The sequence below is a fragment of the Doryrhamphus excisus genome, chromosome 4 (assembly GCF_030265055.1).
Source record: "Doryrhamphus excisus isolate RoL2022-K1 chromosome 4, RoL_Dexc_1.0, whole genome shotgun sequence".
Taxonomy (NCBI): domain Eukaryota; kingdom Metazoa; phylum Chordata; class Actinopteri; order Syngnathiformes; family Syngnathidae; genus Doryrhamphus; species Doryrhamphus excisus.
The window spans coordinates 19,260,797-19,283,258 of NC_080469.1; the positions used below are offsets into that span (position 1 = coordinate 19,260,797).

General features: G+C 45.4%; 4 protein-coding genes across 14 annotated transcripts; 2 read left to right on the plus strand and 2 right to left on the minus strand.

Moving 5' to 3' along the window:
* The first annotated feature begins 485 nt into the window (after nt 1-485).
* On the plus strand, nt 486-2,583 carry LOC131127610 (zinc finger protein 771-like). 2 transcript variants are annotated; one of them, XM_058069667.1, is made up of 2 exons: nt 486-809; nt 1,293-2,583. In XM_058069667.1, the coding sequence occupies exons 1-2, from the start codon at nt 626-628 to the stop codon at nt 2,318-2,320; spliced, it is 1,212 nt and encodes a 403-aa protein (XP_057925650.1). In that variant the 5' UTR covers nt 486-625; the 3' UTR covers nt 2,321-2,583. The 2 variants fall into 2 exon arrangements, with proteins under 2 accessions (XP_057925650.1, XP_057925651.1); XM_058069668.1 differs by having other exon boundaries at nt 486-760.
* An 877-nt stretch (nt 2,584-3,460) lies between these two features.
* Nucleotides 3,461-10,659, plus strand: LOC131127786 (zinc finger protein 16-like). Its single transcript, XM_058070025.1, has 5 exons — nt 3,461-3,692; nt 5,447-6,429; nt 8,014-8,086; nt 8,521-8,811; nt 9,182-10,659. The coding sequence occupies exons 1-5, from the start codon at nt 3,515-3,517 to the stop codon at nt 10,561-10,563; spliced, it is 2,907 nt and encodes a 968-aa protein (XP_057926008.1). The 5' UTR covers nt 3,461-3,514; the 3' UTR covers nt 10,564-10,659.
* LOC131127598 (zinc finger protein OZF-like) lies at nt 9,756-15,986 on the minus strand. 10 transcript variants are annotated; one of them, XR_009129527.1, is made up of 4 exons: nt 15,691-15,986; nt 12,158-14,455; nt 11,991-12,055; nt 9,756-11,908 (listed from the first exon to the last, which is right to left on the minus strand). XR_009129527.1 is itself a non-coding variant. In XM_058069654.1 (2 exons), exons 1-2 carry the CDS (start codon nt 15,866-15,868, stop codon nt 13,170-13,172), a joined length of 1,464 nt encoding a protein of 487 aa, XP_057925637.1. In that variant the 5' UTR covers nt 15,869-15,986; the 3' UTR covers nt 9,757-13,169. The 10 variants fall into 10 exon arrangements, 1 of the variants encoding a protein (XP_057925637.1); XR_009129525.1 differs by having other exon boundaries at nt 9,756-11,927; XR_009129526.1 differs by having other exon boundaries at nt 9,756-11,749; nt 11,816-11,908; nt 11,991-14,455.
* A 512-nt stretch (nt 15,987-16,498) lies between these two features.
* Nucleotides 16,499-19,794, minus strand: LOC131127607 (zinc finger protein OZF-like). The gene is made up of 2 exons (XM_058069665.1): nt 19,530-19,794; nt 16,499-18,804 (listed from the first exon to the last, which is right to left on the minus strand). The coding sequence occupies exons 1-2, from the start codon at nt 19,696-19,698 to the stop codon at nt 17,699-17,701; spliced, it is 1,275 nt and encodes a 424-aa protein (XP_057925648.1). The 5' UTR covers nt 19,699-19,794; the 3' UTR covers nt 16,499-17,698.
* Nucleotides 19,795-22,462: the final 2,668 nt, after the last annotated feature.

Sequence of the window (22,462 nt, forward strand, 5' to 3'; positions counted from 1 at the left end):
GAGGGCTAGAATTAGCAAGGCTTCAAGCGTATTTACCGCCCTCGGTTAAAACATCAAACATGTTGAAAGAGTCCGCAAAACTTCCCTAGAAGAAGAAAAAGGCGGAAGTTGAAGAGCAGGAGGTCCATCGCGTCACTGTTGGTGCACACGCTAACCAAAACAACAATGTTGAAAGTTGGTGAAGGAGCGACGGTTGGCGGCAGCTGACGAAATATTGGCGCTGTTTGAAAGAACGATGGTTACATTTTGTTTTGTTTCTTTCCAAAAATATTGCGTTGTTATTGTCATAGAATTTTCACGTAATATTAAGACTTTATTGTCATTCATTTGCAATCAATTTTGGTTTGTGTGTTTCTCATAATAATAGGACTTTTTTCTCGAATAATTAATTGGCAGCTTGTCGTTCTTCCTCTGCGCTCATCTCGACCACAAGATGGCAGTATTGTGACGTCACGGACGCAGTCGCTTCCGTAAACGCCCATCGAAGAGTAACAAGGCGGAAGTGACGGTGCTGAGGGAGCCAGGGCTAAAATTAGCATCAGCGGCCCTGTTTGGTGTACTTCGTGGAGGACAACGCCAGAAATGTTGAAAGAGTTGGTGAGGGAGCGGCTCATGGCGGCGGCCGATGAAATATTCGAGCTGTTTGAAAGAACGATCGCGTCGTACGAGGAGGAACTTTCTCGAACGAGAGAGGAGAACGAGCGACAACGACGACAACTGGAGGCTTTTTACAAGAATCCGATTGTGCTACCAACGGAACGTATGTCCGCCGGATTTCTACTTCATATCTTCTTGTCTTCGCAACTCGGGTAAAATTCAAGATCAGCGAACCAAGATAAAGGCCTATTATTAAGACTATTTTGTCCATGTAAACATGCGTTTATAGTCAAGCCGTAGGTGGCGCTATGTCGCTAGCTGGGACATCATCTCGCTGTAAGCTTGTTGGTTATCAGATAAGGAACAAACTAAAAACTAACTAACTGAAAGAGACGGTTACGTAAGCACGAAAAGACATCCGTACGTTGAGTACTATTTAGCATATTGTGTGCTAAATATAATGTCTGTACATTGGAAGACCGTGTGCAATTCCTACTTTCAACCACAAGATGGCACTGTTGACACACTGATGTTATGGTTTACCTGCGGGCCCGAACCCTAACACAGAAGAAAAAGTGAACAGTGTGTTGCTTGTTTCTCATACTATTAATTGAAATATAATAGCATTTGTTTTTATATTTCAATGCTATGCTCCAAAAATGAATTTAAACATTTTTTTATGTTGCATCCTGCAGACGTCCAAAAGCTGATTGGTCGTCAAGAGGAACGTCCCACTCAGCAGCATTCTTTAATGCGGGGGGGCTGGGGATCCAAAGTGGAGCCCCCCCAAGTTAAAGACAAAGAGGAACCCCAGCCCCCATGCGTTAAAGATGAAGATGAGGAGCTCTGGATCACTCAGGAGGGGGAGTGTCTTCTCGGGCCGGACGACGCTGATCTCAGCAAGTTGCCGCTGACCGTTGTCTCCGTGAAGACAGAAGACGACGGAGACGAGCCACAAGACGTCTTCTTCGCCCCGCTGTCAGACAGTGACGACGCGGCGTCTCACTTTCCTGAGGCTGAAGGCAGAGACGACGGCCAAGAGCCGCTGAGCAGCGATTCAGACTGCGAGGGCGAGACGAGGACTCACACTCGCCTCAAACACTCTGAAGGCCCTGAGAAGAAGACGGGTAAAAAATGTTTGACCTGCCCCGTTTGTGCAAAAAGCTTTTCCGATAAGAGATATTTCCCTCTGCACATGAGAACGCACACCGGAGAAAAACCCTTCAGTTGTTCCATTTGTGACAAAAGATTCTCTCAAAATTCACACATGCTGTCACACATGAGAACCCACACAGGAGAGAAACCTTTCAGCTGCTCAGTGTGCAGCGAGAGATTCTCTAAAAAGTCAAATATCGTCAAACACATGAGAACGCACACAGGAGAAAAACCCTTTAGCTGCTCAGTGTGCGGCGCAAGCTTTGCTCAGAGGTTCACTTTGAAGAGACACATGACGACGCACACGCGGGAAAAACCCTTTAGCTGCTCTGTTTGCGGCGAAGGTTTCGCCGTGCAGATGTCTTTGATTCGACATCAGAGGACGCACACGGGAGAGAAACCTTTTAGCTGTCCGGTTTGCGATAAAAGGTTCTCTCATAAGTCAAACATGACGGCCCACATGAGGACACACACAGGAGAAAAAGCCTTTGTTTGCTCCGTTTGTGGGAAAAGCTATTCTTACAAGACAAGTTTGACAATACACATGCGGACACACAATGGAGAATAAACATTTTCCTGGTCGTTTCCATCTGAACGATTGTCATATCTTGCCTTCTGTGATCTATGGGCGGCAGTCATTACCGATGGGAGTTTTTTTTAACGCTTAGTTGTGGGTTTCCTGAAGTGTGTGTGATGTTCTGCTGATGTTTATCATCAAGGGAACGGAAATGCAATTATATGCTTCATGGCCAATCAGATGACGAGGTTATTAACAGCAGTCTAAAACATGTTTGTGGTGATTCCATATATCACTGTAATAAAACTCACAATAGTAACAGGAATGTTTGTTTCATTCTGGGGAGTGCTCTGGGAATCCATGATTGGTGACGACCCTGGTGCCAATCCGTCCTCCTGCAACTGGAGGAGGTGCCTCGGTCTCAATGTCCAGCCTGTTCCCGGTGAACTTTGGCCGCCGCCAAGGCTGCCCTTTGTCTCTCATTCTGGTCATCATTCTCATGGACGGAACTTCCAGGCGCAGCTAAGGTGTCGAGGGAGTCCGGTTCCTAAGGGGGCCTTAGGATCCGGATGTTCGCTGTGAAGTGTGTGAGTGTGAAGCTTCTGAGATAAGACTCAGCCCCTCCACATCCAAGGCCATGGTTCTCAGTCGGTTCTCAGGGTGGAGTGCTCCCTCCAGGTTGGGAATGGGGTCCTGCCCCAGGCGGAGGAGGTCAAGTATCTTGGGGTCTTGTTCACGAGGGAAGGCTGGAGATGGACAGGTGGATCGACGTGGCTCCTGCAGTAAGGCGGTCCTCCCAGACCGTTGTGGTGAAGAGAGAGCAACTTTCTTACACGGTCAGTGTACGTTCCTAGCCTCGCCCACTATGACCCCACGTCTTGGGGTATTAGCCACTGGAAGGTTCCTCCTCAGGGTGGCAGGACGTATCTTAAGACGGAGGAGCTCTAAGTGGAGCTGCTGATCCTTCACATCGAGAGGAGCCATGATGGCTGATGGCAGTTCACCATTGAAGTATCAAACCATATCAACTGTCTTACTTTCACATGCTGGGATGGACAACAGATGGACAGCAACACCCCCCCCCGTATGTGAGCAGTATTCAAAGCCGACGGGGAACGGCGACAGTGAGACGCTACCGTAACGGTGACGACCGCAAAACGTCCGTAGAAGAAGAAAAAGGCGGAAGTTGAAGGAAAGACGAGGCCTATCGCGTCACTATTGGTACAGACGCTAACCAAAACAACAATGTTGAAAGAGTTGGTGAAGGAGCGACTGTTGGCGGCAGCCGACGAAATATTCGGGCTGTTTGAAAGAACGATGGCGTCCTACGAAGAGGAACTTTCTCGAACGAAGGAGCAGAACGAGCAGCAACGACAACAACTGGAAGCTGTTAGCAAGACTCGCATTGTGCTACACATTGAAGGTATGGCGACGTGTTTCCAACATTTTACACATTTGTCCATGGAAACGCCTTTTTGTAGTCATACAAAACTTGCTCTCCGACATTTTCGTGCTAAAGTCGAAAACCAAAATCCACAAACTTGGGCCTGTACGCACGGGAATGTATTCAGGATGAAATAGCAAAGTGTTTCATCACCGTGGGTGAAACGGTATTTTATGAAAGCGGCTCCAAAAGCCGCCAACTCCATCTCGTTGTTTCTTGTTCGCTATCGTCTTCTTCTTGACTCGGGTGTGGAGCGGGGAACGGCGGGTCGTATGCGCATGCGTTCTGCCTGTGTACTTTACAGCATTAGACTGTCAACACGTGAAGTATTTACAGTATTGTTGATTTTTACGGGGAAATGAAAGACAAATAAACCCTTTCATTCTGCCAACTTTCTCCTGCGGATAGTCTTGCCTCGGCGGAGGACTTCATCTGTCCCCTAGGCGTGGCGAGTGCCCCCGAGGGGGGAGTCAGGTTCCATCAGCAGCGACGCTAACCGAATCAATTTTCCCCATAAGAAATAATATAAACAATTCTAATTTGACATGCAGAAACCAATTCCAAATGAATATGCATGAGGAATGAAAGGAATACATGGACATTTCCTGACTTTCCTGACAGCTCCCTGACTTGATTAATCAGCTTTGCTTCAACATCATTTGTAATGTTTTTTACCTTCTTCCATTTTTAGAAAGTGAACGCTAAATCAGGAAAAAATGGCGTTTATAGTTCGTGACGCCAGCCATGAAGAGCTGGCTCTCGCTTTTCAGCCTCATTTGCGGAAGTGACGCCGACGGGTCAACAGAGATGGCGGTGTTGCCATGTGTCCGCAGTTTACTAGGAGGAAGAAACATGAGAGGAGTTGAACATAGAGAGCCTGGAGAACATGGACTTAAACCGTAGGACATGGAGATGAAGATTGGTGGCCTTCATAGCACAGAATGGCAGCGTAACCGAGGTCGCTTTTTAATGAGCTTGGGGGGGGATCTTTATAGCCTGTTTGATTGTATATGTGGATAAATGCCCCCCACGGTAAACATGTGGCAGTGAAAAGACGTTCATAGAAGACGTATAATGCTTTGCAGTCTTGTCGCTATCATGGAATATTGTTTAGAAGACATTATTCAACACGACATGACTTACTCCTTTGTGCCAAGTTTCTACATAATAGTCGTTTTTATGTTTTTTTCCCGTGTATGCTTCTTGTTAAGGTGTTCCTTCCGAGCAGTCATCAGTGAAATGATCAATACGAAGAACGGAGCTGCAGGCGGGCGTCCATCTGTCTCTTGCTCGCTGCACTTGCTTCGTCCATTGTTGTCTTAAAGCTTCCTCTTTTGGTAAAGAAAACTAACTTACAGTATCGCTTGGACAATGTGAACATCTAGCAGCAACACCACATTTTACCATGACTACTATTTGGATGACAAATATACCCGCGCTGCTCCAGCATGGCCCAGGAGAAGCCTTTGTTTCCTCTGTTTAGCTGAGAGCTAAACCCCCAGGAAGTGACTTCCGGAAATGGGGCCACACTGCGAGCTTGTTTCAACTATAAATGTTGTTTTGAAAATTTACAGTTGGCTTTCAAAAATTCAATTCAATCGTATTTCTCACCTCAATGAGCCAAAATTGAGCCACAGAAAGTTTAGGGGTTTGGGGAAGGTTTTTAAACATTTAGCAATTTGTCCTGTTTTGAAACGTGATTTTTGATACGTGAGCTTGCTTGCGTCCTCTAGATATCCCAAAGCTGTCCAGTCGTCAAGAAGAACGTCGGAGCTTCACATTGAAGGAGGAGGAGCATCCCCAGCCCCCCCGCGTCAAAGAGGAAGAGGAGGAACCCGGGGTCGCTCAAACGGGAGGGTGTCTTCTCAGGCCAGAGGGGGCTGATCTGACCAAGTTGCAACCGACTGGTGTCTCCGTGAAAACTGAAGAGTGTGAAGACAAACCACCTGAGTCCTCACGACTTCCTCACCGTCCAAGTCCTGGCAGCAGGTCACCACGACGCAACACAGCTGATGGAGACCGCCGTGAAGGATCAGACAGCGACGATGCGAGGTCCCTTGCGCCTGAGGATAAACACGCAGGCGACGCCCAAGAACCTTTGAGCGGCGATACACACTGTGAAGGTGACACAAGGACTCACACTGACAACAAACACTCGGAACGCTCTCCAAAGACGACAGATTTTGCGCTACACTTGAGGACACACACCGGCAGAAAAGAGAAACCCTTTACTTGTTCAATCTGTGGTCAAATATTCTCCCACAAGTCAAACATGTTCAGACACATCAAAGCGCACAATGAAGCCAAACCTTCCAGTTGTTCCCTTTGCAGTAAAATGTTCTCCACCAAGTCCAATATGCTCAAGCACAAGAAAAGACACACAGGAGAAAAACCATATTCCTGCTCACTTTGTGCGAAAACCTTTACTCAGCGCAACTATTTGATGGACCACATACGGATACACACGGGAGAGAAACCTTTTAGTTGTTCAGTCTGCGGTAGAAGATTCTCTCAAAAGTCCAGCATGATGTCGCACATGAGAACGCACACTGGAGAGAAACCTTTTTGTTGTTCGGTCTGCGGCAAAAGATTCTGTCAAAAGTCCAGCATGACGACGCACATGAGAACGCACACAGGAGAAAAACCATACTGTTGTTCATTTTGCACTAAAACCTTCACGCGCCATGACAATTTGACGACTCACATGCGGACGCACAATTGAGATGAAACAGATGCTAAAAGTTGGCGAACCGTACAAGCGTAACATTAGACGTGAGGCGTTGCCTAGAAAGTGATGATGTGGTCGTGTGCATGATGCCGCATTCCCTCATCACGAATCCATCTTAGCGTTATTGTTATCACGTCCATGATAATGAAACAGTATTTGTGTTGTGACAATTTCTTATTATACTGGAATAAAACTGGAGCAGCAAAACCGCCCCGGACCAGGTCAGTGTTCACGATTCCACTGGCCACCACTGATCCAAGAGGTCACAAAAGACCCCACAACAACATCCAAAACCAAAACCACTGCTGAACAAAACGAACATCTCATCTCATTTGATGATCTTGATGATCACCAAGACCTTTGGGAGAATACTCTGTGGTCTGAACTTTTTGGAAGGTGTGTATCCCATTACATCTGGCGTAAAAGTAATGTCATGGTAAAATATGGTGGTGGTAGTGTGATGGTCTGGGGCTGTTGTGCTGCTTCAGGACCTGGAAGACTTGCTGTGATAAATGGAAGCATGAATTCTGCTGAAGGAGAATGTCCAGCCATCTGTTGGTGACCTCCAACCAAATGTAGACTTTGGTCTGGCCTAGTCTAAGTCTTGACCTGGATCCTATGGAGATGCTGTGGCATGACCTTAAAAAGCCTCCAATGGGGCTGAATAACAACAATTCTGCTAAATTCCTCCACAGCTGGAAGAGACTCATTGCAAGTTAACACAAACGCTTGATTGCAGTTGTTGCTGCTTAGGGTGGCCCAACCACTTAATAGCTGGTGATTTAAAAACGGCATATTGTTCAGCTGTGTTGTCACTGACTAATATGTAATGAAACAATGTTTGTGTCGTGGCATTTTTATGATACAGTCATAAAACAGAAACAAAACCTGTGGTATAGCCGAGTGTCTAAACGTTTTTCAGCAATGGCCACGGAGGAAGAATGAAAGCCACTTTGAAAAAAAAGTGCATCTCTGATTTGTCATAGAGTGGAAAAAGATGATTATTAATATCAACTCCACTCTTTGTTCGCTCTTTCTCCCCATTTTGCTCTTTTTTCCTCCAAAATATTTTAACTTTCTTAAATAATCCTTGTCATTTTCTTCATGTAATATTATGACTATTTCCATAATATTTTATTCCATTAACCTTAAAAATTAGAACTTTATTTGTTTTGGATTTGTTTCTCTCTTCTTTAATATTTCAACTCTGTGCTACAAAAATAACATTATTCTCATAAAATTACAACATTTTATGAACTTTGTAGAATTATTTTATCTCAATAGTTTGCCTGTATTCTTGTAAAACTACTGAATTTGCTTTTGTTGTTTTCTTGTAAAATAATATTTTTAGTAAACCACAACGATCTGGTGGCACTTCCTCTCCAGTACCAGGATGTGGTCTACCTTAGCAGGAGTCCCACAGGAGTTGGAACACACTCTAAAGGGGAACCAGGATGTTCATGCAATGCTGTCAGCCCCACAGCGTCCAGGGCCTTGAGTAACTCCAGGCAGATCACATCCACGCTCGGGCCACTTCACTGAGGGCCTTTTTGACCCCCTTGGCAACCGCAGTCCCCCCCCCCCGGAGAGTCCCCGGACTTTGTTTCCTCGGTGGAAGACCTCCTCCACGGTCGTGGTTCAGGAGGTAGAGCAGATCGACCAGGAACCTTAAGGTTGGCGGTCCGATCCTCGCTCACTCCACCTGGTCGTTGTCATTTTGTCCCTGGGGAAGGACACCTCACCCACCTTGCCCCGTTTGGGGTACAAATGTTTCACTGTACAAATGTACACTTGTTTCATTCAAGAAGATAGGAAATATCGTTGAACTTATTTGTGCAGAGTGTGCAGCATGCAGAGAAGGAAGAAATCTGGAAAGGAGTTCGAGCAAAGAAGAAGTGAAACATGCCAGGAAGAGAGGATCAGACAACTGAGACTATAAAGTCCGGTAAGACCGGAAAGAAGAAGAAATATTGGAGAATGATGTTTGGGTACATCAAAATAGGACAGCATGTCGAACCACACTGCTTACCACAAGGTGGCGGTAATAAGCACCACAAGATACCTGCCAATTAAAAACAGAGGAGGAAGAAACAAATTTAAGTCGAAGAAGAAAAGGCGGAAGTTCGACGTCGAGCAAGAAAACGAGAACGGGAAGGACAATGAGCAAATACCTACGCTCGCCATTACGCTATTCGCCCCAAAACAACATTGAAATGTGGAAAGCGTTGATCAGGGAGGCGCTAATGGCGGCGGCTGATGAAATATCGGCGCTGTTGGAAACAACGATCGCGGCGTACGAGGAGGAACTTTCTCGAACGAGAGAGACAAAAGAGCGACTACGACGACAAGACTCGAAGACTCGCACCGAAGGTAAGACGACACGTCTCTAAAGCTTCGACTTTTAACCCAAACCACACTTAACTATTTGTCCTTTGTAGTCCAAAGTCACGCGTGAAGACAGTCCAGCATAACTTTGTCATCTACACGTGTTGCCTTCCAAATATCAAAGTAGCAAATTTACACATTTGGAAAAGGTTTGGCCACCCTTGCCCCCATTAGGCTAGCAATTTGTCCACCAGATGACGCTGGTCCGGTCTTGCTGTGAATAGGATGTGTCAGCATGCTAAAAGTAATGTAGAACGACCATCCCGTAGATCGGGCCTGGAGGCGAGTACTTTCCACTACATTACAGCAGGCCGGACGAACGCAAGCGGTACTTGATGTTGCTTGTGTCCTGCAGACACGCAGCAGCTGTTTGGCCTTCAAGATGTACTTCCCCCTCGGCCACAAGGGGAAGAGTGCCCCGCTTTGCAGCAGGAGGAACCCCGGCCTCACCATGTGAAAGTGGAAGAGGATCCCCATCCCCATGCCGTTAAACAGGAAGAGGAGCAACTCTGCATCACTCAGGGGGGAGAGTGTCTTCCAGGGCTGGAGGGGGCCGATGTCGGCAAGTTGCCACTGACTGTCGTCTCTGTGAAGACTGAAGACCATGAAGACCAACCACCAGAGTCCTCCCAGCTTCATCACTGTCCGACTGGGGAGATGGGAGGGGCGGAGTCTCGGAGCAGCAGCTCACCACAACACACGACAACAGAAGCTGGCGGAGACCCCCATGGAGGATCGCAAGCCGAGAACCTCATAGCTCCGCTGTCAGATAGCGACGAGGCGACGTCATTCTCCTGCGGGCCTGAAGGCGGGGACAACCGGGCTCACCTCGACTGCCCAGCTTGTGCGAAAAGCTTTAGCGATAAACGAGATTTGACTCGTCACATGAGAACACACACAAAACCTTTTACCTGTTCGGTTTGTGGCAAAAGATTCTCTGACAAGTCAAATATGGTAAAACACACGCAGGCACACACTGGAGAGAAACCTTTTAGTTGTTCCGCTTGTGGCGAAAGATTCTTCCAGAAGTCCAACATGTTGAAACACAGGAGAAAGCACACCGGAGAAAAACCGTTCAGTTGTTCCGTTTGTGGCGAAAGATTCACTGAAAAGTCAAGTATTGTAAATCACATGCGAACACACACTGGAGAGAAACCTTTCTGCTGCTCGGTTTGCGGTAAAGGCTTCTCCCAAAAGTCAAACATGACCAAACACGTGGCAACACACAAAGCTTACTCCTGTCCAATTTGTGCAAAATCGTTTACTCAGCCGGCCAAGTTGACAGCTCACACGCGCATGCACAATGGGGAAAAGCCTTTTCGCTGCTCCGTCTGTGGTCAAGGTTTCTCTCGAAATTTACATGTGGTATCTCACATGCGGACGCACACTGGAGAAAAACCTTTCTGTTGCTCAATTTGTGGCAAAGCGTTCAGCACCAAGGTGTCTCTGCGCGGACACCAAAGAACACACACTGGAGAAAAACCTTTCAGTTGTTCCGTTTGTGGTAAAAGCTTCTCTGAGAGGGCAAACGTGGCATCACACATGAGGACGCACACGGGGGAAAAACCATACTCCTGTTCACTCTGCCCTAAAGCGTTCCGTCGGCAGAGCAATCTGACCGTACACATGCGGACACACAGGTCAACAGGTCAAGCGATGTTGTCCCATCCAGTTTGTGCTGAAAGGCGTCAAATGGTACTTGAACCGTACAGGTGTCATGGTCCCCGGAAAGTATGATACCAGATTCCCGCATGACTTCCAAATCCGCGTGCCTCCAGTAAAAGTCAATAATTCACAGCACAACTGAAGCAGTTACCCTAGTGGAGCATAGAAGACGGTGTGGAGGGGCGGGGGATTGGGGTATTTAAATATGGCTATGTAACTTTCATGGGGGTGGGTGGGTAATTGGGGGTGGGTGATAAGCATTGGGAGACCACTTGTGCCAACCATACTTGATTGATTCCAAAGAAAATTCCAACATCCAGTAGCACGTATTGGAATACCATGAATGGCTATATCGTTATATCGTTATGGGAAAAGATCATGGGGGTGTCACGGGGTGTCGGGCAGGAACGGGGCAGCCAGAAGCCAATCAGACCACCTTGTCTTGCTACCGCGGATGAGAATACGTGTTATATAGTTCGTATTGTTATTTAGTCATCGATACGGAGTGCCAGTGGGCCAGGCAGCATTTGAAGCATACATTGTTTTGGACGCTCACTAGAAACCGTCCAATCATGAAGCCATCGTCATGTAGGGTGACGCCCCCACTGAGTCAAACTGTGTAATATAGAAATATTTCAAGGGACTGTTTGCAACTCTCAAGGTCAGCCAAGAAATGGAAGAACGTCAGCATGTTAGCCATGGTGCTTTCAAAGAGAAACCATTGAGTTGTCCCAATTGGCATCAGAATGATCTGATATTGACTGACAATCTGGAATAGATTCAATGATAGCTAACATTTTGCAGCTAAACTGAGTGATCTAACATAGCTGGGGCGGGGCTTACAAGATGTATTACTACAACAACTTCCTAAGTTACAAAGCGCCCAAAGTTGGCCTGGTTAGGTTGCAAGCAGTCCCTTCAGGGTTGGATGTGAAAAGTACACAGAAACATTCAACATCACATGTGACTATTTAGACTTTCTCATAAAATTAGCTGCTGGAGATGTAGAAGATGAGTTGAAGTCCAACAAGTGATTGAATGGTAATGCGAAGTTGGTTGATCTCGTCGTGAATGGATTCCTCTCCTGTGTGATCGTTTGTTTGTTTGTTTGTTCGCTCCTGAACTGAATGCAAATAGTCCCAGCTGGAGTTTGGAAATGGTGTTTGGTCTCCGGTCTTGTAGATTGTTTGTTGTTGTGCACGTATTGATCTTTCAGCACATTTTCAGTAAATGCATACAAAATCTTTGAGTTCATTGCCTGTGAAGAGATCGGGAAGGGTTGTTAAAATCTCCATGAATCCTGAATGCATCCCAGCAATCTCACTTGTGGACCAGATCTCCACGCAACAGAAGCGTATGAGATATTGGGCTGGTCTTCTGTCCACCCAGCATCCTCTGCGGACGTCTCTTTGTGCTCCTTCACGTCAAACAATATACTATAACACATTTGAGCAAAGTTGATGTATCATGTCAGGGATCCTTTAATGGTACAAGCGTACCTTTCATGGTTTGATTCCTGGCCTGGGTTGCATCAGGAAGATGATTTGTCTTGCTGTGGTGACCCCTGGAAAAAAGGGGGAAAGCCAAAAAGTGAGGTTGATAATAAGACATGTTGACTTGGTTGGAATTGAAAATGGAATGTGGAATTTTGGAATGTCAACAAGACCTCGTCAATAAAAGCACATGGAATGGTGGGAAGACACTGGAAGAAAAGCAGCCAACAATATTGACTCAAACCACGATATACTAGGGAGGGACAACATTAAAGAAAAACATTGTTGTATTAGTGCACAGACAATTTCTAAGCGGTTTCCTTCTCAAGCAAGTCTTCAATTCTGCCACCAGATGGCAGCAGTGCTGCGCCAGCGATGTCTCCGTTAACCCCCCCACCGCGCTGCCATTAGCTGTCTTGCCAGCGAGTCTTGGTGTCTCAATGGAGTCAATGGACGTCAATCACGAGCACGTCATCACCGCAGGGTCGTTTTCCAGTTTTTCAATCCTTTTGGCCAGAAGTTGACACAATTCGGATGACTTTAGGACAGATTAGACCAGGGTTGTCTTTTTTTCCAGAGAAGGCTGACTAATTTTGGTGGGCTTCCGATCTTTGGGAGGATATTGACAAGGTCCTGTCTGCTGACCAGATCAAAGCTTTGGTGATGATGAAGGCGACATACCATGTTCTGTTCTCCTGGAGTTGGCTGATGGAGAATATCATGTCTGCCGTTCACCGATTGAGAATCGGAGTAGACACGTTCGGCAAGGTTCTGTAGACAAACTCATATTTTGCTCGTATGACTTCAATACATCACCTTCATTCGACTGAATTGAGGTTATTTTTCCTCTTTGTATGACATTATTCTCAGAGAATGCCGACTTTGGACTGATTTTTCAATTTTTTTTAGTTTGCTTGTTAAATTCTATTCTTGGAATCCCGGGCAGCGCTTTGGCCAGCTCTGGATTAGACCATCGCAAACATTACAGGTTCCTGGACATCGATCCAACGTTACCACATTTATTGGCTAAAATAGGACAGAGACCTCATCCAGCAGACATACGTTTCCTGCCCTTTGGAGGTGTGCTATCAAGGGTTTGTGTACTTCCACGTCGCCGATAAACACCCAGAGAGCGAAGAGCTCCAGCGTCCGTGTTGGTTCGGTGCAAGCGTGGAGCGGCGACGTTTATTCTCCGCCATGCGTCCGCATGTGCGCCGTCAGACTCCTCTTTTGGGAGTAGCTTTCGCCGCAGGTCGAGCAACGGAAAGGTTTCTCTCCCGTGTGGGTCCTCATGTGTCGTTTCAGAGTGGACGTCTGGGAGAACGTGTCGCCGCAGATGGAGCAACTGAAGGGTTTCTCCCCTGTGTGCGTCCGCATGTGCGACAGCATGTGCGCCTTTTGAGTGAAGCCTTTGCTGCAAAATGAGCAACTGAAGGGTTTCTCCCCCGTGTGCGTTCTCATGTGCACGGTCAGTATTTTCTTCAGGGAAAACGCTCTGTTGCACAGCGAGCACGTGAACGGCTTTTCCCCCGTGTGCGTCCTCATGTGTCCAATGAGAATCTTCTTCAGGGAGAAGGCTTTGCCACAAACCGGGCAGCTGAAGTGTTTTTCTTCTTTGTGCGTTTCCATGTGGAGATTCAGGGAAAACCTGTGAGTGAATTTATCGCCGCAAACGCCACACCTTAGCGCTTTTCTCATCACGTGCGTTCTCTTGTGTGTGACCATTTTGGACTTGAGGGCGTAGCTTTTACCACAGACCGAGCAGGCGAAGGGCTTTTGTCCCGTGTGGATCGCCACGTGCTTCACCATGTGGATCTTCTGAGAGAAAAGCTTGCCGCAGAATGAGCATCGAAAGGGTTTTTCTCCGGTGTGCCTTCTCATGTGTCTGTTTAAGGTGGTCTTGTGGGCAAACCTGTCGCCACAAACGGAGCAGCCGAAGGCTTTCTCGCCGCTGTGTGTCTTTCTGTGTTCGATCAAGATGTCCTTTCGAGCAAAGGTTCGGCTGCAAACCAAGCAACCGAAGGGCTTGTCCCCCCTGTGAGTCCGCATGTGGCGAGTCAAAGCGCTCCGGAAAGAAAGGGTTTCACCGCAAACCGAGCAGATGAAACGTTCTCTCGGCGGCGCCGCCTCCACGTTGGCGTGTTCGGAGCGTTTGTCATCCGCGTGAGGCCTCACGTCGCCCGTCTCTCCCCTCAGCGTCCCGGCAGCCCTGCCCTCGGCCTCGCTGTCGGATAGCGGCGCCATGAGGGCGTCCGCCTGCGGCTTGTCTTCGTCGTCTTCGATCTTCACCGAGACGACAGTCAGTGGCAGCTTGGTGAATTCAGCCTCCTCCGGCTCGCCCTCGTGGGTGATCCAGAGTTCCTCCTCTTCCTCTTTGACGCGGGGGGGCTGGGCGGCCTCCTGTAGCAAAGTGGAGTCCCCCTCTACCTGAGCGGGACGTTCTTCTGGACCACCGATCAGCTGCGGTACGTCTGCGGGTTACACAAACAACACGTTAGCCCGTTCGCTCCGTTCTCATGCACTCATTTCCTCTTTCTACTCAGTTGTTCGTATCCGCCTTTGGGAATTCAACCCACCATCCACAATCCTTCTCTTTTGTGTGTGTTCTAAAGATATACAAGCAGCTAAAAAGAGGCAACAATGAATGCACCTTTTTGTCATATTAGCGGAATAAAGGGGTAATAGTCCGTGTCGTACGTGTCAGAGGGAAAACTACCCGCTTGCTTCAGGCAAGCTTTTATTTATAAGGTGGGTAGCATGGGTTAGCATCGCCTCACTTCTGCTTTCCCACTCCACATACCCAAGTCCAAAAGTCACATTCTTATTCTCTTAAATTTACAAATTTTATTCTTGTAAGTTGATGCCTTTATTCTAGTAAATTAATGATTTTTTTTGTAAGTTTACACCTTTATTCTCCTTAATTTATACCGTTTATTCTTGTTTGTTTATGTGTTTATTCTAATAAATGTATGACTTTTTTTTCTCAGAGATTTACGACTTTATTCTGGAAATGTCAGATAATTTAGTACAAGTACTTTGTCATAAATTCTTCTATTTAAATGTTAATATTTGTAGATATTTATGTCTAAACTAAACTAATATTTATGAGTTGATTTGGGGATCATTTAGGTGTAATATCCCAACTGACTAAGCCCCCCGTAACCTTACATAATCGTGTATTGTTAGTGTTTAACAATCTAATTCCTTGTGCCAAGCAATAGTAGTTTTTGCTTTTGTTGCATTATTGATCGCTATTACACTGAAATAATAGACGGGAATAAGGGAATGACGACTATTTTATTGATCAAATGACATTGAGTTTTTGCTGTCTTGTGCTTCATCGTGATTGCAGTCATGATCAACAGATGAATACCAAAGTCCTTCAAAGGAAAATGTCAAATAAAAAGTATCAATATCTGCAATCCTGGCCCTGCATTTAATGGGCATTGAATCGATAAACGCCCACGTCTATCACGCCCAGACTCATTAGCATTAAAGCTACAGACACAAAAACGTCGTTTTCTCCATTAGTGCTAACTAAACGTACTTTTAAAGTGTGTATATACTCCAGCGTCGACGCTTAATACACTAATGCGGAACCTCTGGCGCAATAATTAGCGTAAATAGTAGCATATAGGCTCTTAGCATAGCTAATAATAATGTCGCCTCGTTGTTAGCGATTTGTGTAAATGTGTACGGAACATACCATCGACGTGTAGCACAGTGTGAATCTTGCTAACAATTTCCAATCGGCGTAGTTGTCGCTCGTTCTCCTCTCTCGATCGACAAAGTTCCTCCTCGTACGACGCTATGGTTCTTTCGAACAGCGCGAAGATTTCGTCAGCCGCCGCCATGAGTCGCTCCCTCACCAACCTTTTGAACATTGTGATGCTTTTCAGTCGATATGTTCGTCGCCGTCGCCCTTTGTCTCATCCGTATAGGAGCGGAATATGACAAGGCAAACGGATCCACGGGCGGAAAATACTACGGCAAAGCCGCTGGGTCAATCGCCAATAGTTCAAATATCGCATTTGCCATCAAGTACATACGCAAAACCCGAAGTTGTTTTGTCAACTACCACGCACCGTAGATACTTTTCCAACATGGCGGCGGAAATACGCATCCCCAGTTGGTTCGTTGACCCGATAGCACACGGCTGCCATCTTGGAACGGTGTCGAGGGCCCTCTGTCTCGGCGTCCCTGTCTCTGTCTCTGGTTTCAGTGCATTTTAACGTTGGGGTGACCACGTGTTACATTTTCTCCGTTTATGTTCACTTTGTGAATCATATAAAAAAACTCGCCTCATCTCGTTGTCATCCAACTCTCCGTTTAAGTGCCGTCGCGTTACCGTGTTGTCATCGGCGACTATTTAATGCTACTATTGGTGGGTTTTATAGGCATCAGTAAAGTAGCGCCGCTGATTGGTCGAGCCGGTCTATTGCATGTCCAGTTGGTACGGCTTTTGCGCGTACATTTATTACATTATTCTTGTACATTCTTGTATTTACAACTTTTTTCATCGTAAATGTGCGCCTTTTTGCGACTTTATTATTGTATGTCCATCTCATAAATGTATCTTCTTTTTTCTCGTATATTTATGACTTTATTCCTGATGCCCAAAATATCCCGCTGTGGCCGAAATACTCTTATTCTACTCTCTAATACGACAATAAATTCGTAAATATATGTCATACACCCAAAAAGCGGTTAAATATACATTTTTGGTTGGTCTAATACAACAAAATCTAAGAAGTGTTTTTTATTCTATTTATGCTGTGAAAATGTAAAACTAATAATATTATGCAGTGTGAGCAGTACTTGGGTGGAACCTTTGTTTCCGTAACTGTTGTGCCAGGATTGCACTGGGTGTGGACTTCCGGCATCGCCCAGACACAATCTGGACGAAGAAGTTGGTGCTCCGTGTCTAGTATTAGTATCTAGTATTTAGTCTTGTATTGGTGGTGTTTTATGTAGTATTTGATCTTGTACAGTTGGAGTTTTATCTAGTATCTAGTATTTGATCTTGTATTGGTGATGTTTTATGTAGTATTTGATCTTGTACTGTTGGAGTTTTATCTAGTATCTAGTATTTGATCTTGTATTGGTGATGTTTTATGCAGTATTTGATCTTGTATTGGTGGTGTTTTATGTAGTATTTGATCTTGTATTGGTGGTGTTTTATGTAGTATTTGCTCTAGCAGTGTTAGTGTTTAACAACACCATGGAGTACTTCATTGTACCCAAGCAGCCTTGAAGACAATAGTAGTATTGAGACAATAGTAGTATTCAGTCCTTCTTGAACTAGTGATTTAGTCATGTGACAGTCATGTGATGATCTCAGGATACGGCTTCACCAGAGCGGCAGTGTTTGACATGATTATAGATTTGACATGATCACAGATTTTTGACATGAATTAGTAGTATTTAAAAAACCCATCAGAAATATGTTCCTCTTGGTTTGTGCTGCTGTATACAAACGTGTGTACCGCATTAAGAAGTACTGTAGGTAGAAACGTCTACACCGGAAGTCAAGCGTCTGACACTCCAGATGATGTCATGATCTGTCTACATGACTGTTTAATGGCCAACAGCAAAGAAAATCTGCGCCACACCAACCACTCCGTTTGGTCTGATGTGTGTGTGGCTGTTTTCCCCCCATGTCGACCCTGTATAGCCCAAACGACACTTCCACGCCACGACCATCTTTTGGCGTCTTATTCTCCGTTGTGTTTCCGCATGTGCGCCGTCAAAGTGTCGCGTCGAGAGAAGGTCTTGGCACAAAGCGAGCAGGAGTACGGCTTTTCTCCCGTGTGCGTCCTCATGTGTGACAGCATGTGCGTGTTCTGGGTGAATCCTTTGCCACAAAATGAGCAACTGTAGGGTTTTTCTCCCGTGTGCGTTCTCATGTGCATGGTCAAAATTTTCTTCAGCGCGAACGATCGGCCGCATATGGAGCAGGCGACGGGCTTCCTGTGGCGCGTCCGCATGTGTCCATGCAGACTGGAGCGGTACGAAAAGCTTTCGGCGCACACTGAGCAGCTGAAGGGTTTTTCTTGGTTATGCGTTTCCATGTGAGCGTTCAAAGACAACCTGTGAGCGAAAGCATCGCCGCACATGGAGCAACTGAAGGGCTTTTCCCCCGTGTGTGTTCTCTTGTGCGCAATCATTTTGGACTTTTGAGAATAGCTTTTACCGCAAAGCGAGCAGGCGAAAGGCTTTTCGCCCGTGTGCGTCCGCATGTGCGCGACCATGTGGATCTTCTGCGAGAACGCGTCACCGCAAACGGAGCATATGAAAGGCTTTTCTCCTGTGTGCGTCCTCTCGTGGGCCAGCAAGTTGGACTTCTGAGAGTAGTTTGCGCCGCAAATGGAACAGGTGAAGGGTTTCTCTCCCGTGTGAGTCCGCATGTGTCGAGTCAAATCACACTTGTAAGAAAATCTCTTGGTGCAAACGGAACACCTAAAGGGTTTCTCTCCTGTGTGCGTTCTCTTGTGCGCAACCAAAGTGTCCTTGCGAGGGAATCCTTTGCCGCAAACTGAGCAGGCGAAACACATTGGACCGGCGTCGTGTCTCTTTGGCGTTTGGGAAGTCGTCTCTTTTTCAGAGGATGTCGTGTCGTCGTCCGACAGCGGTGCTAAGAGGTTGTCCTCTTGGGATTCATCTTCGTCGTCTTCCGTCTTCACAGACACAACGGTCAGCGGCAAACTGGCGAGGTCAGCCTCCTCCGGCCCCGGAAGACGCTCGCCCTCCTGAGTGATCCAGAGCTCCTCCTCTTCCTCCTTGACGTGTGGGGGCTGGGGAGCCTCCTGCTGCTGGACGTCTGCAGGATGCAACACAAACCCACTTTAGCTCAGACAATCCAATCAAATCTCACTAAAAATCCCAATCGGAATCCAATTGGAATCCCTGCAAACAAAACGATAACTTTTGTCATTTTTAGAAAATTTAAGGTATAAAGTCCTAATTATGAAAAGACATTTTAAAGAAGAAAGTTTTTTTAAGTGGAAAAACAGCTGTAATTTTATGAGAATAAAATCAAAATATTACAAAAAAATGCATATTCTAACAAGAAAAAAAATTGACATATTCCCAGAATAAGGGCTTAATATTATAGAACTTGAAATAGAAAAAAGCAGTACAAACAATTACCTCAGATTCAAAGGGAAACAACCTGAATAACCTTGTTATATTATGGGGGAAACTACTTCATTTTAGTAGCTTAAATATTAAAGGGCAAATGTGTTACTTTTTCAAAGCTGCTCTTATGAGAAACAGAACAACATAAAATTGTAACGTTTGGGAAATTAGGTTAGCGAGAAAGTGAGAATATTGTGGGAATTAAGTCAAAATATTCTGGTCAAATGGAGTAGTTTTCCTGTTTTTTGTGAGGAGTGTATATTACAGCAAAAACAGTAGTACTGCATGCAAACTACGTAGCATCAGTACTGCATGTGCACCGTCATGACGACGAAGTGGTATGTGTAGACATTTTGAAGGCATCATTTTAGCAGGGTTGGGGGGGGGGGGGTCAACGTGAAAAATCACCTTCCGTTTGCGGCAAACTGGCTTCCAGTTGCTGTCGTAGTCGCTCCTTCTCCTCTCTCGTTCGAGAAAGTTCCTCCTCGTACGAGGCTACTGTTCTTTCGAACATGGCGAATATTTCATCGGCAGCCAGCATCAATCGCTCCCTTATAAACTCTTTGGTAGACGCCATTTTAGGAGACGTTTCCCTGCCGCGACCGAACCACTTTGTCTTCTCCGGTCCTCTTGCTAACTTCCGCCTTTGTCTTCTTCGCGGCTAAAGGGGCCAATGGTGTTACACTGCTGCCAACTGGCGGCAGCATTAGAGACTGCGTCATAAGAGAAGAGTTGCACAATGCCTACCATTTCTCAAACGAGAAAAAAAGTTGGAATTGTATTGCCCGGTAATATTATGAGGATACAACAGAAGCGGGAAAACAGATACTTTTACGAGAATATATTCGTAACATTAAAGAAAAGGATTAAGGAAAAGAACGTCATTTTTAGCATGGACTTTGACTATTAAAGAAAAAAAGACATACTTTTTAAATAGTCATATTAGAGTAACAAAACAAAGTTGTAAACCTTGGAAAATCAGGTTGAGGAAAAAGTTGTTTTAGTTTTGGAATTAAGTAAAACTATTATGTAAATAAAATCATAAGTACAATTTGAAACAATGTAGTAAATTCAGTGCCATGCCATGCTGCCATGTAAAACCGAACTGCAATTGTTCAGAAATGCCATTAGTACAGTTATTATTATTAGACAGTACTAAGGCATGCCTGCAACTGAGAGTGAACAACTTTATCCGACACCTTAGAAAGAAAGAGGAGCTTAGAGATTGGCCTTAATTGGACAGCATTTTGGGGTCCAAATTGGGATTTTTAATGAGCTGTTGCAGTGTAGCCTGTTTAAAACATGGAGGATCACAGCCTGAAGCAAGAGAGGCATTAGCCTCGGAATATAAGTCAGAAAACTCTTGGGTAAAATTGTTACTAAAATTGGGGGGGCAACGGTTATGATGGCAACACTGACGGACAAACTGAAGGATGAACAAATTGTTGAAGTTTCGCTTCAATTCTTAAATCTGACATGTTCTCTGTTTCTGGAGCAGTGACGGCTTTTGACCACGAGAGGAAGCAGTGAGCTTGCCGGAGAACACGACGGACAACATGGCGCAGGTAAAATATCATTATTTATCATTTCATTAAATTGACTTATATGAAAGTGTAAAAATAATGTAAAACTTTATAAAGCAGTGTAAAAAAATATAAAAAATTCATTTTGAATTACTTAAATAAAAGTGTAGAAAAAATAAAACTCTTAATTGTAGAAAATAATAAAAAAAAATGAAAAGTGTTAGTTAAATAAAAAAATGTAATGTGTAAGAAATATTTACATATGTCACAAGTGCAGAAGATATATAAAAATAACGTAAATAAGTGTCAAAAGAATTTAGAATAACATGAAAATAACCTAAGAGGATTTAAATAAAAGTTTAAAAAATAAGGTATGATAAGGTCCATAGGTATGAATGTGAGTGTGAATGGTTGTTTGTCTATATGTGCCCTGTGATTGGCTGGCCACCAGTCCAGGGTGTACCCCGCCTCTCGCCTGAAGACAGCAGGGATAGGCTCCAGCACCCCCACGACCCTCGTGAGGATAAGCGGTAGAAAATGAATGAATGAATGAAATAAAAGTGTAAAAAATAATAAAAACTGAAGTGGGTCGCAACTAAATGACCTTTGGGAAATGTGTTGAGACCATCTCTAGATATTGTGAAATATCACACACATGGAAAAAAAGCAAGTCGTAGGAAAAGATCTCGTTAAGTGGACTTCCAAGATCAAGCATCTCCATGAAGATCTGGATAAAGGACTCAGCTTGATTGTTCTGTGGTTGGAGAATCATCATCAGTCTTTTTCCCCGAGTGCCCCGTGCGTCCGTGTGCGCCCTCTGAGACCTTCTGCTCAATGACGCATGCCTGGGTCAAGGCGGGTGGTGGTACGCTTATGGGCGAGATCGTTATCCTGGGTTACCACGGGCAACAGAGGTGAGGGCGGTCTAGTGTGACGTTGTTGATGCGTGAGGGGGAAGGTGAAGCCCTTTCAGCCGATGTCTTCCTGTGTCCATGGCAACATGTCATCCTTACACGAAGCCATGGAGACTTCCTGCTTGCTCGGAAGATGCATGCCGAGCTTTTACTGATTTACTGACTTTAACTTCCGCCACCTTGTGGCCGTTTTTACGGCTTGAAACCAAACATGATCTCTTCTATCATGCACTTGCATCATCATCTTGCGCAAAGCAACATATATGTACAAATACGTACGAATAGGAGTTCATGTATTTGTATCACCACACATCCGTGCTGGCTGCTCCTGACCTTGTGGATGCATGGAAACAGGAAGCGGAAGTCAGCTCTGTTGTGCGTCTATGATGTCGGCAGCCTTAAAAGACCCAATGACAGAGTTAAATGAACATCTACGGCTACTGAGAATTCCAGAAATAAGTCATAGCAAAACCGGAAGGTGGAGTGTCTCTTGGGATGTCCCCCGTCTTCAGTGAAGGTAAACGTGACCTAAACGTTCATGCATTCCTTTCTTTCATTATTTCTATGTACTTCCAATGGTCTTCTGCATGTGAAATGATGCTAGCCAAGGTTCCACTGTAGCAAGTTATGCTAACATAGCAAATGATGCGTTAATGCGCAATGTTTTTTGTCACGATGAGGTAGCTCTCTTGTAGCTCAGAAGATATTGACCTACATGGGGTTGGTTTAGCATCAGAATAAAGCTTTTTCGGCCCCGGTTTCAAGGTCTGTGGCGGCGCTGATTAGAAAGCAGGTCAGCATGAGGAAGCAAAGAAGATCCACCGAGGCTTTCTGGGGTGACTTTTGAATAGAAGTGCGTCACTAGTTACACAAGGCCTCGTTGTCATGGTTTCAATTCCCGTAC

What these genes read in the sequence shown, in the direction of transcription:
- LOC131127610 (XM_058069667.1), top strand. Translation starts at nt 626, where the DNA reads ATGAAATATTCGAGCTGTTTGAAAGAACGATCGCGTCGTACGAGGAGG. An exon ending in TTCTTGTCTTCGCAACTCGG is followed by an intron (nt 810 to 1,292) that starts GTAAAATTCAAG and finishes TGCATCCTGCAG; the next exon opens with ACGTCCAAAAGCTGATTGGT.
- LOC131127786 (XM_058070025.1), top strand. Translation starts at nt 3,515, where the DNA reads ATGTTGAAAGAGTTGGTGAAGGAGCGACTGTTGGCGGCAGCCGACGAA. An exon ending in CGACTCACATGCGGACGCAC is followed by an intron (nt 6,430 to 8,013) that starts AATTGAGATGAA and finishes TGGCAACCGCAG; the next exon opens with TCCCCCCCCCCCGGAGAGTC. An exon ending in CTCGAAGACTCGCACCGAAG is followed by an intron (nt 8,812 to 9,181) that starts GTAAGACGACAC and finishes TGTGTCCTGCAG; the next exon opens with ACACGCAGCAGCTGTTTGGC.
- LOC131127598 (XM_058069654.1), bottom strand. Translation starts at nt 15,868, where the DNA reads ATGTTCAAAAGGTTGGTGAGGGAGCGACTCATGGCGGCGGCTGACGAA. An exon ending in CACTGTGCTACACGTCGATG is followed by an intron (nt 14,456 to 15,690) that starts GTATGTTCCGTA and finishes TGTAACCCGCAG; the next exon opens with ACGTACCGCAGCTGATCGGT.
- LOC131127607 (XM_058069665.1), bottom strand. Translation starts at nt 19,698, where the DNA reads ATGGCGTCTACCAAAGAGTTTATAAGGGAGCGATTGATGCTGGCTGCC. An exon ending in CAGTTTGCCGCAAACGGAAG is followed by an intron (nt 18,805 to 19,529) that starts GTGATTTTTCAC and finishes TGCATCCTGCAG; the next exon opens with ACGTCCAGCAGCAGGAGGCT.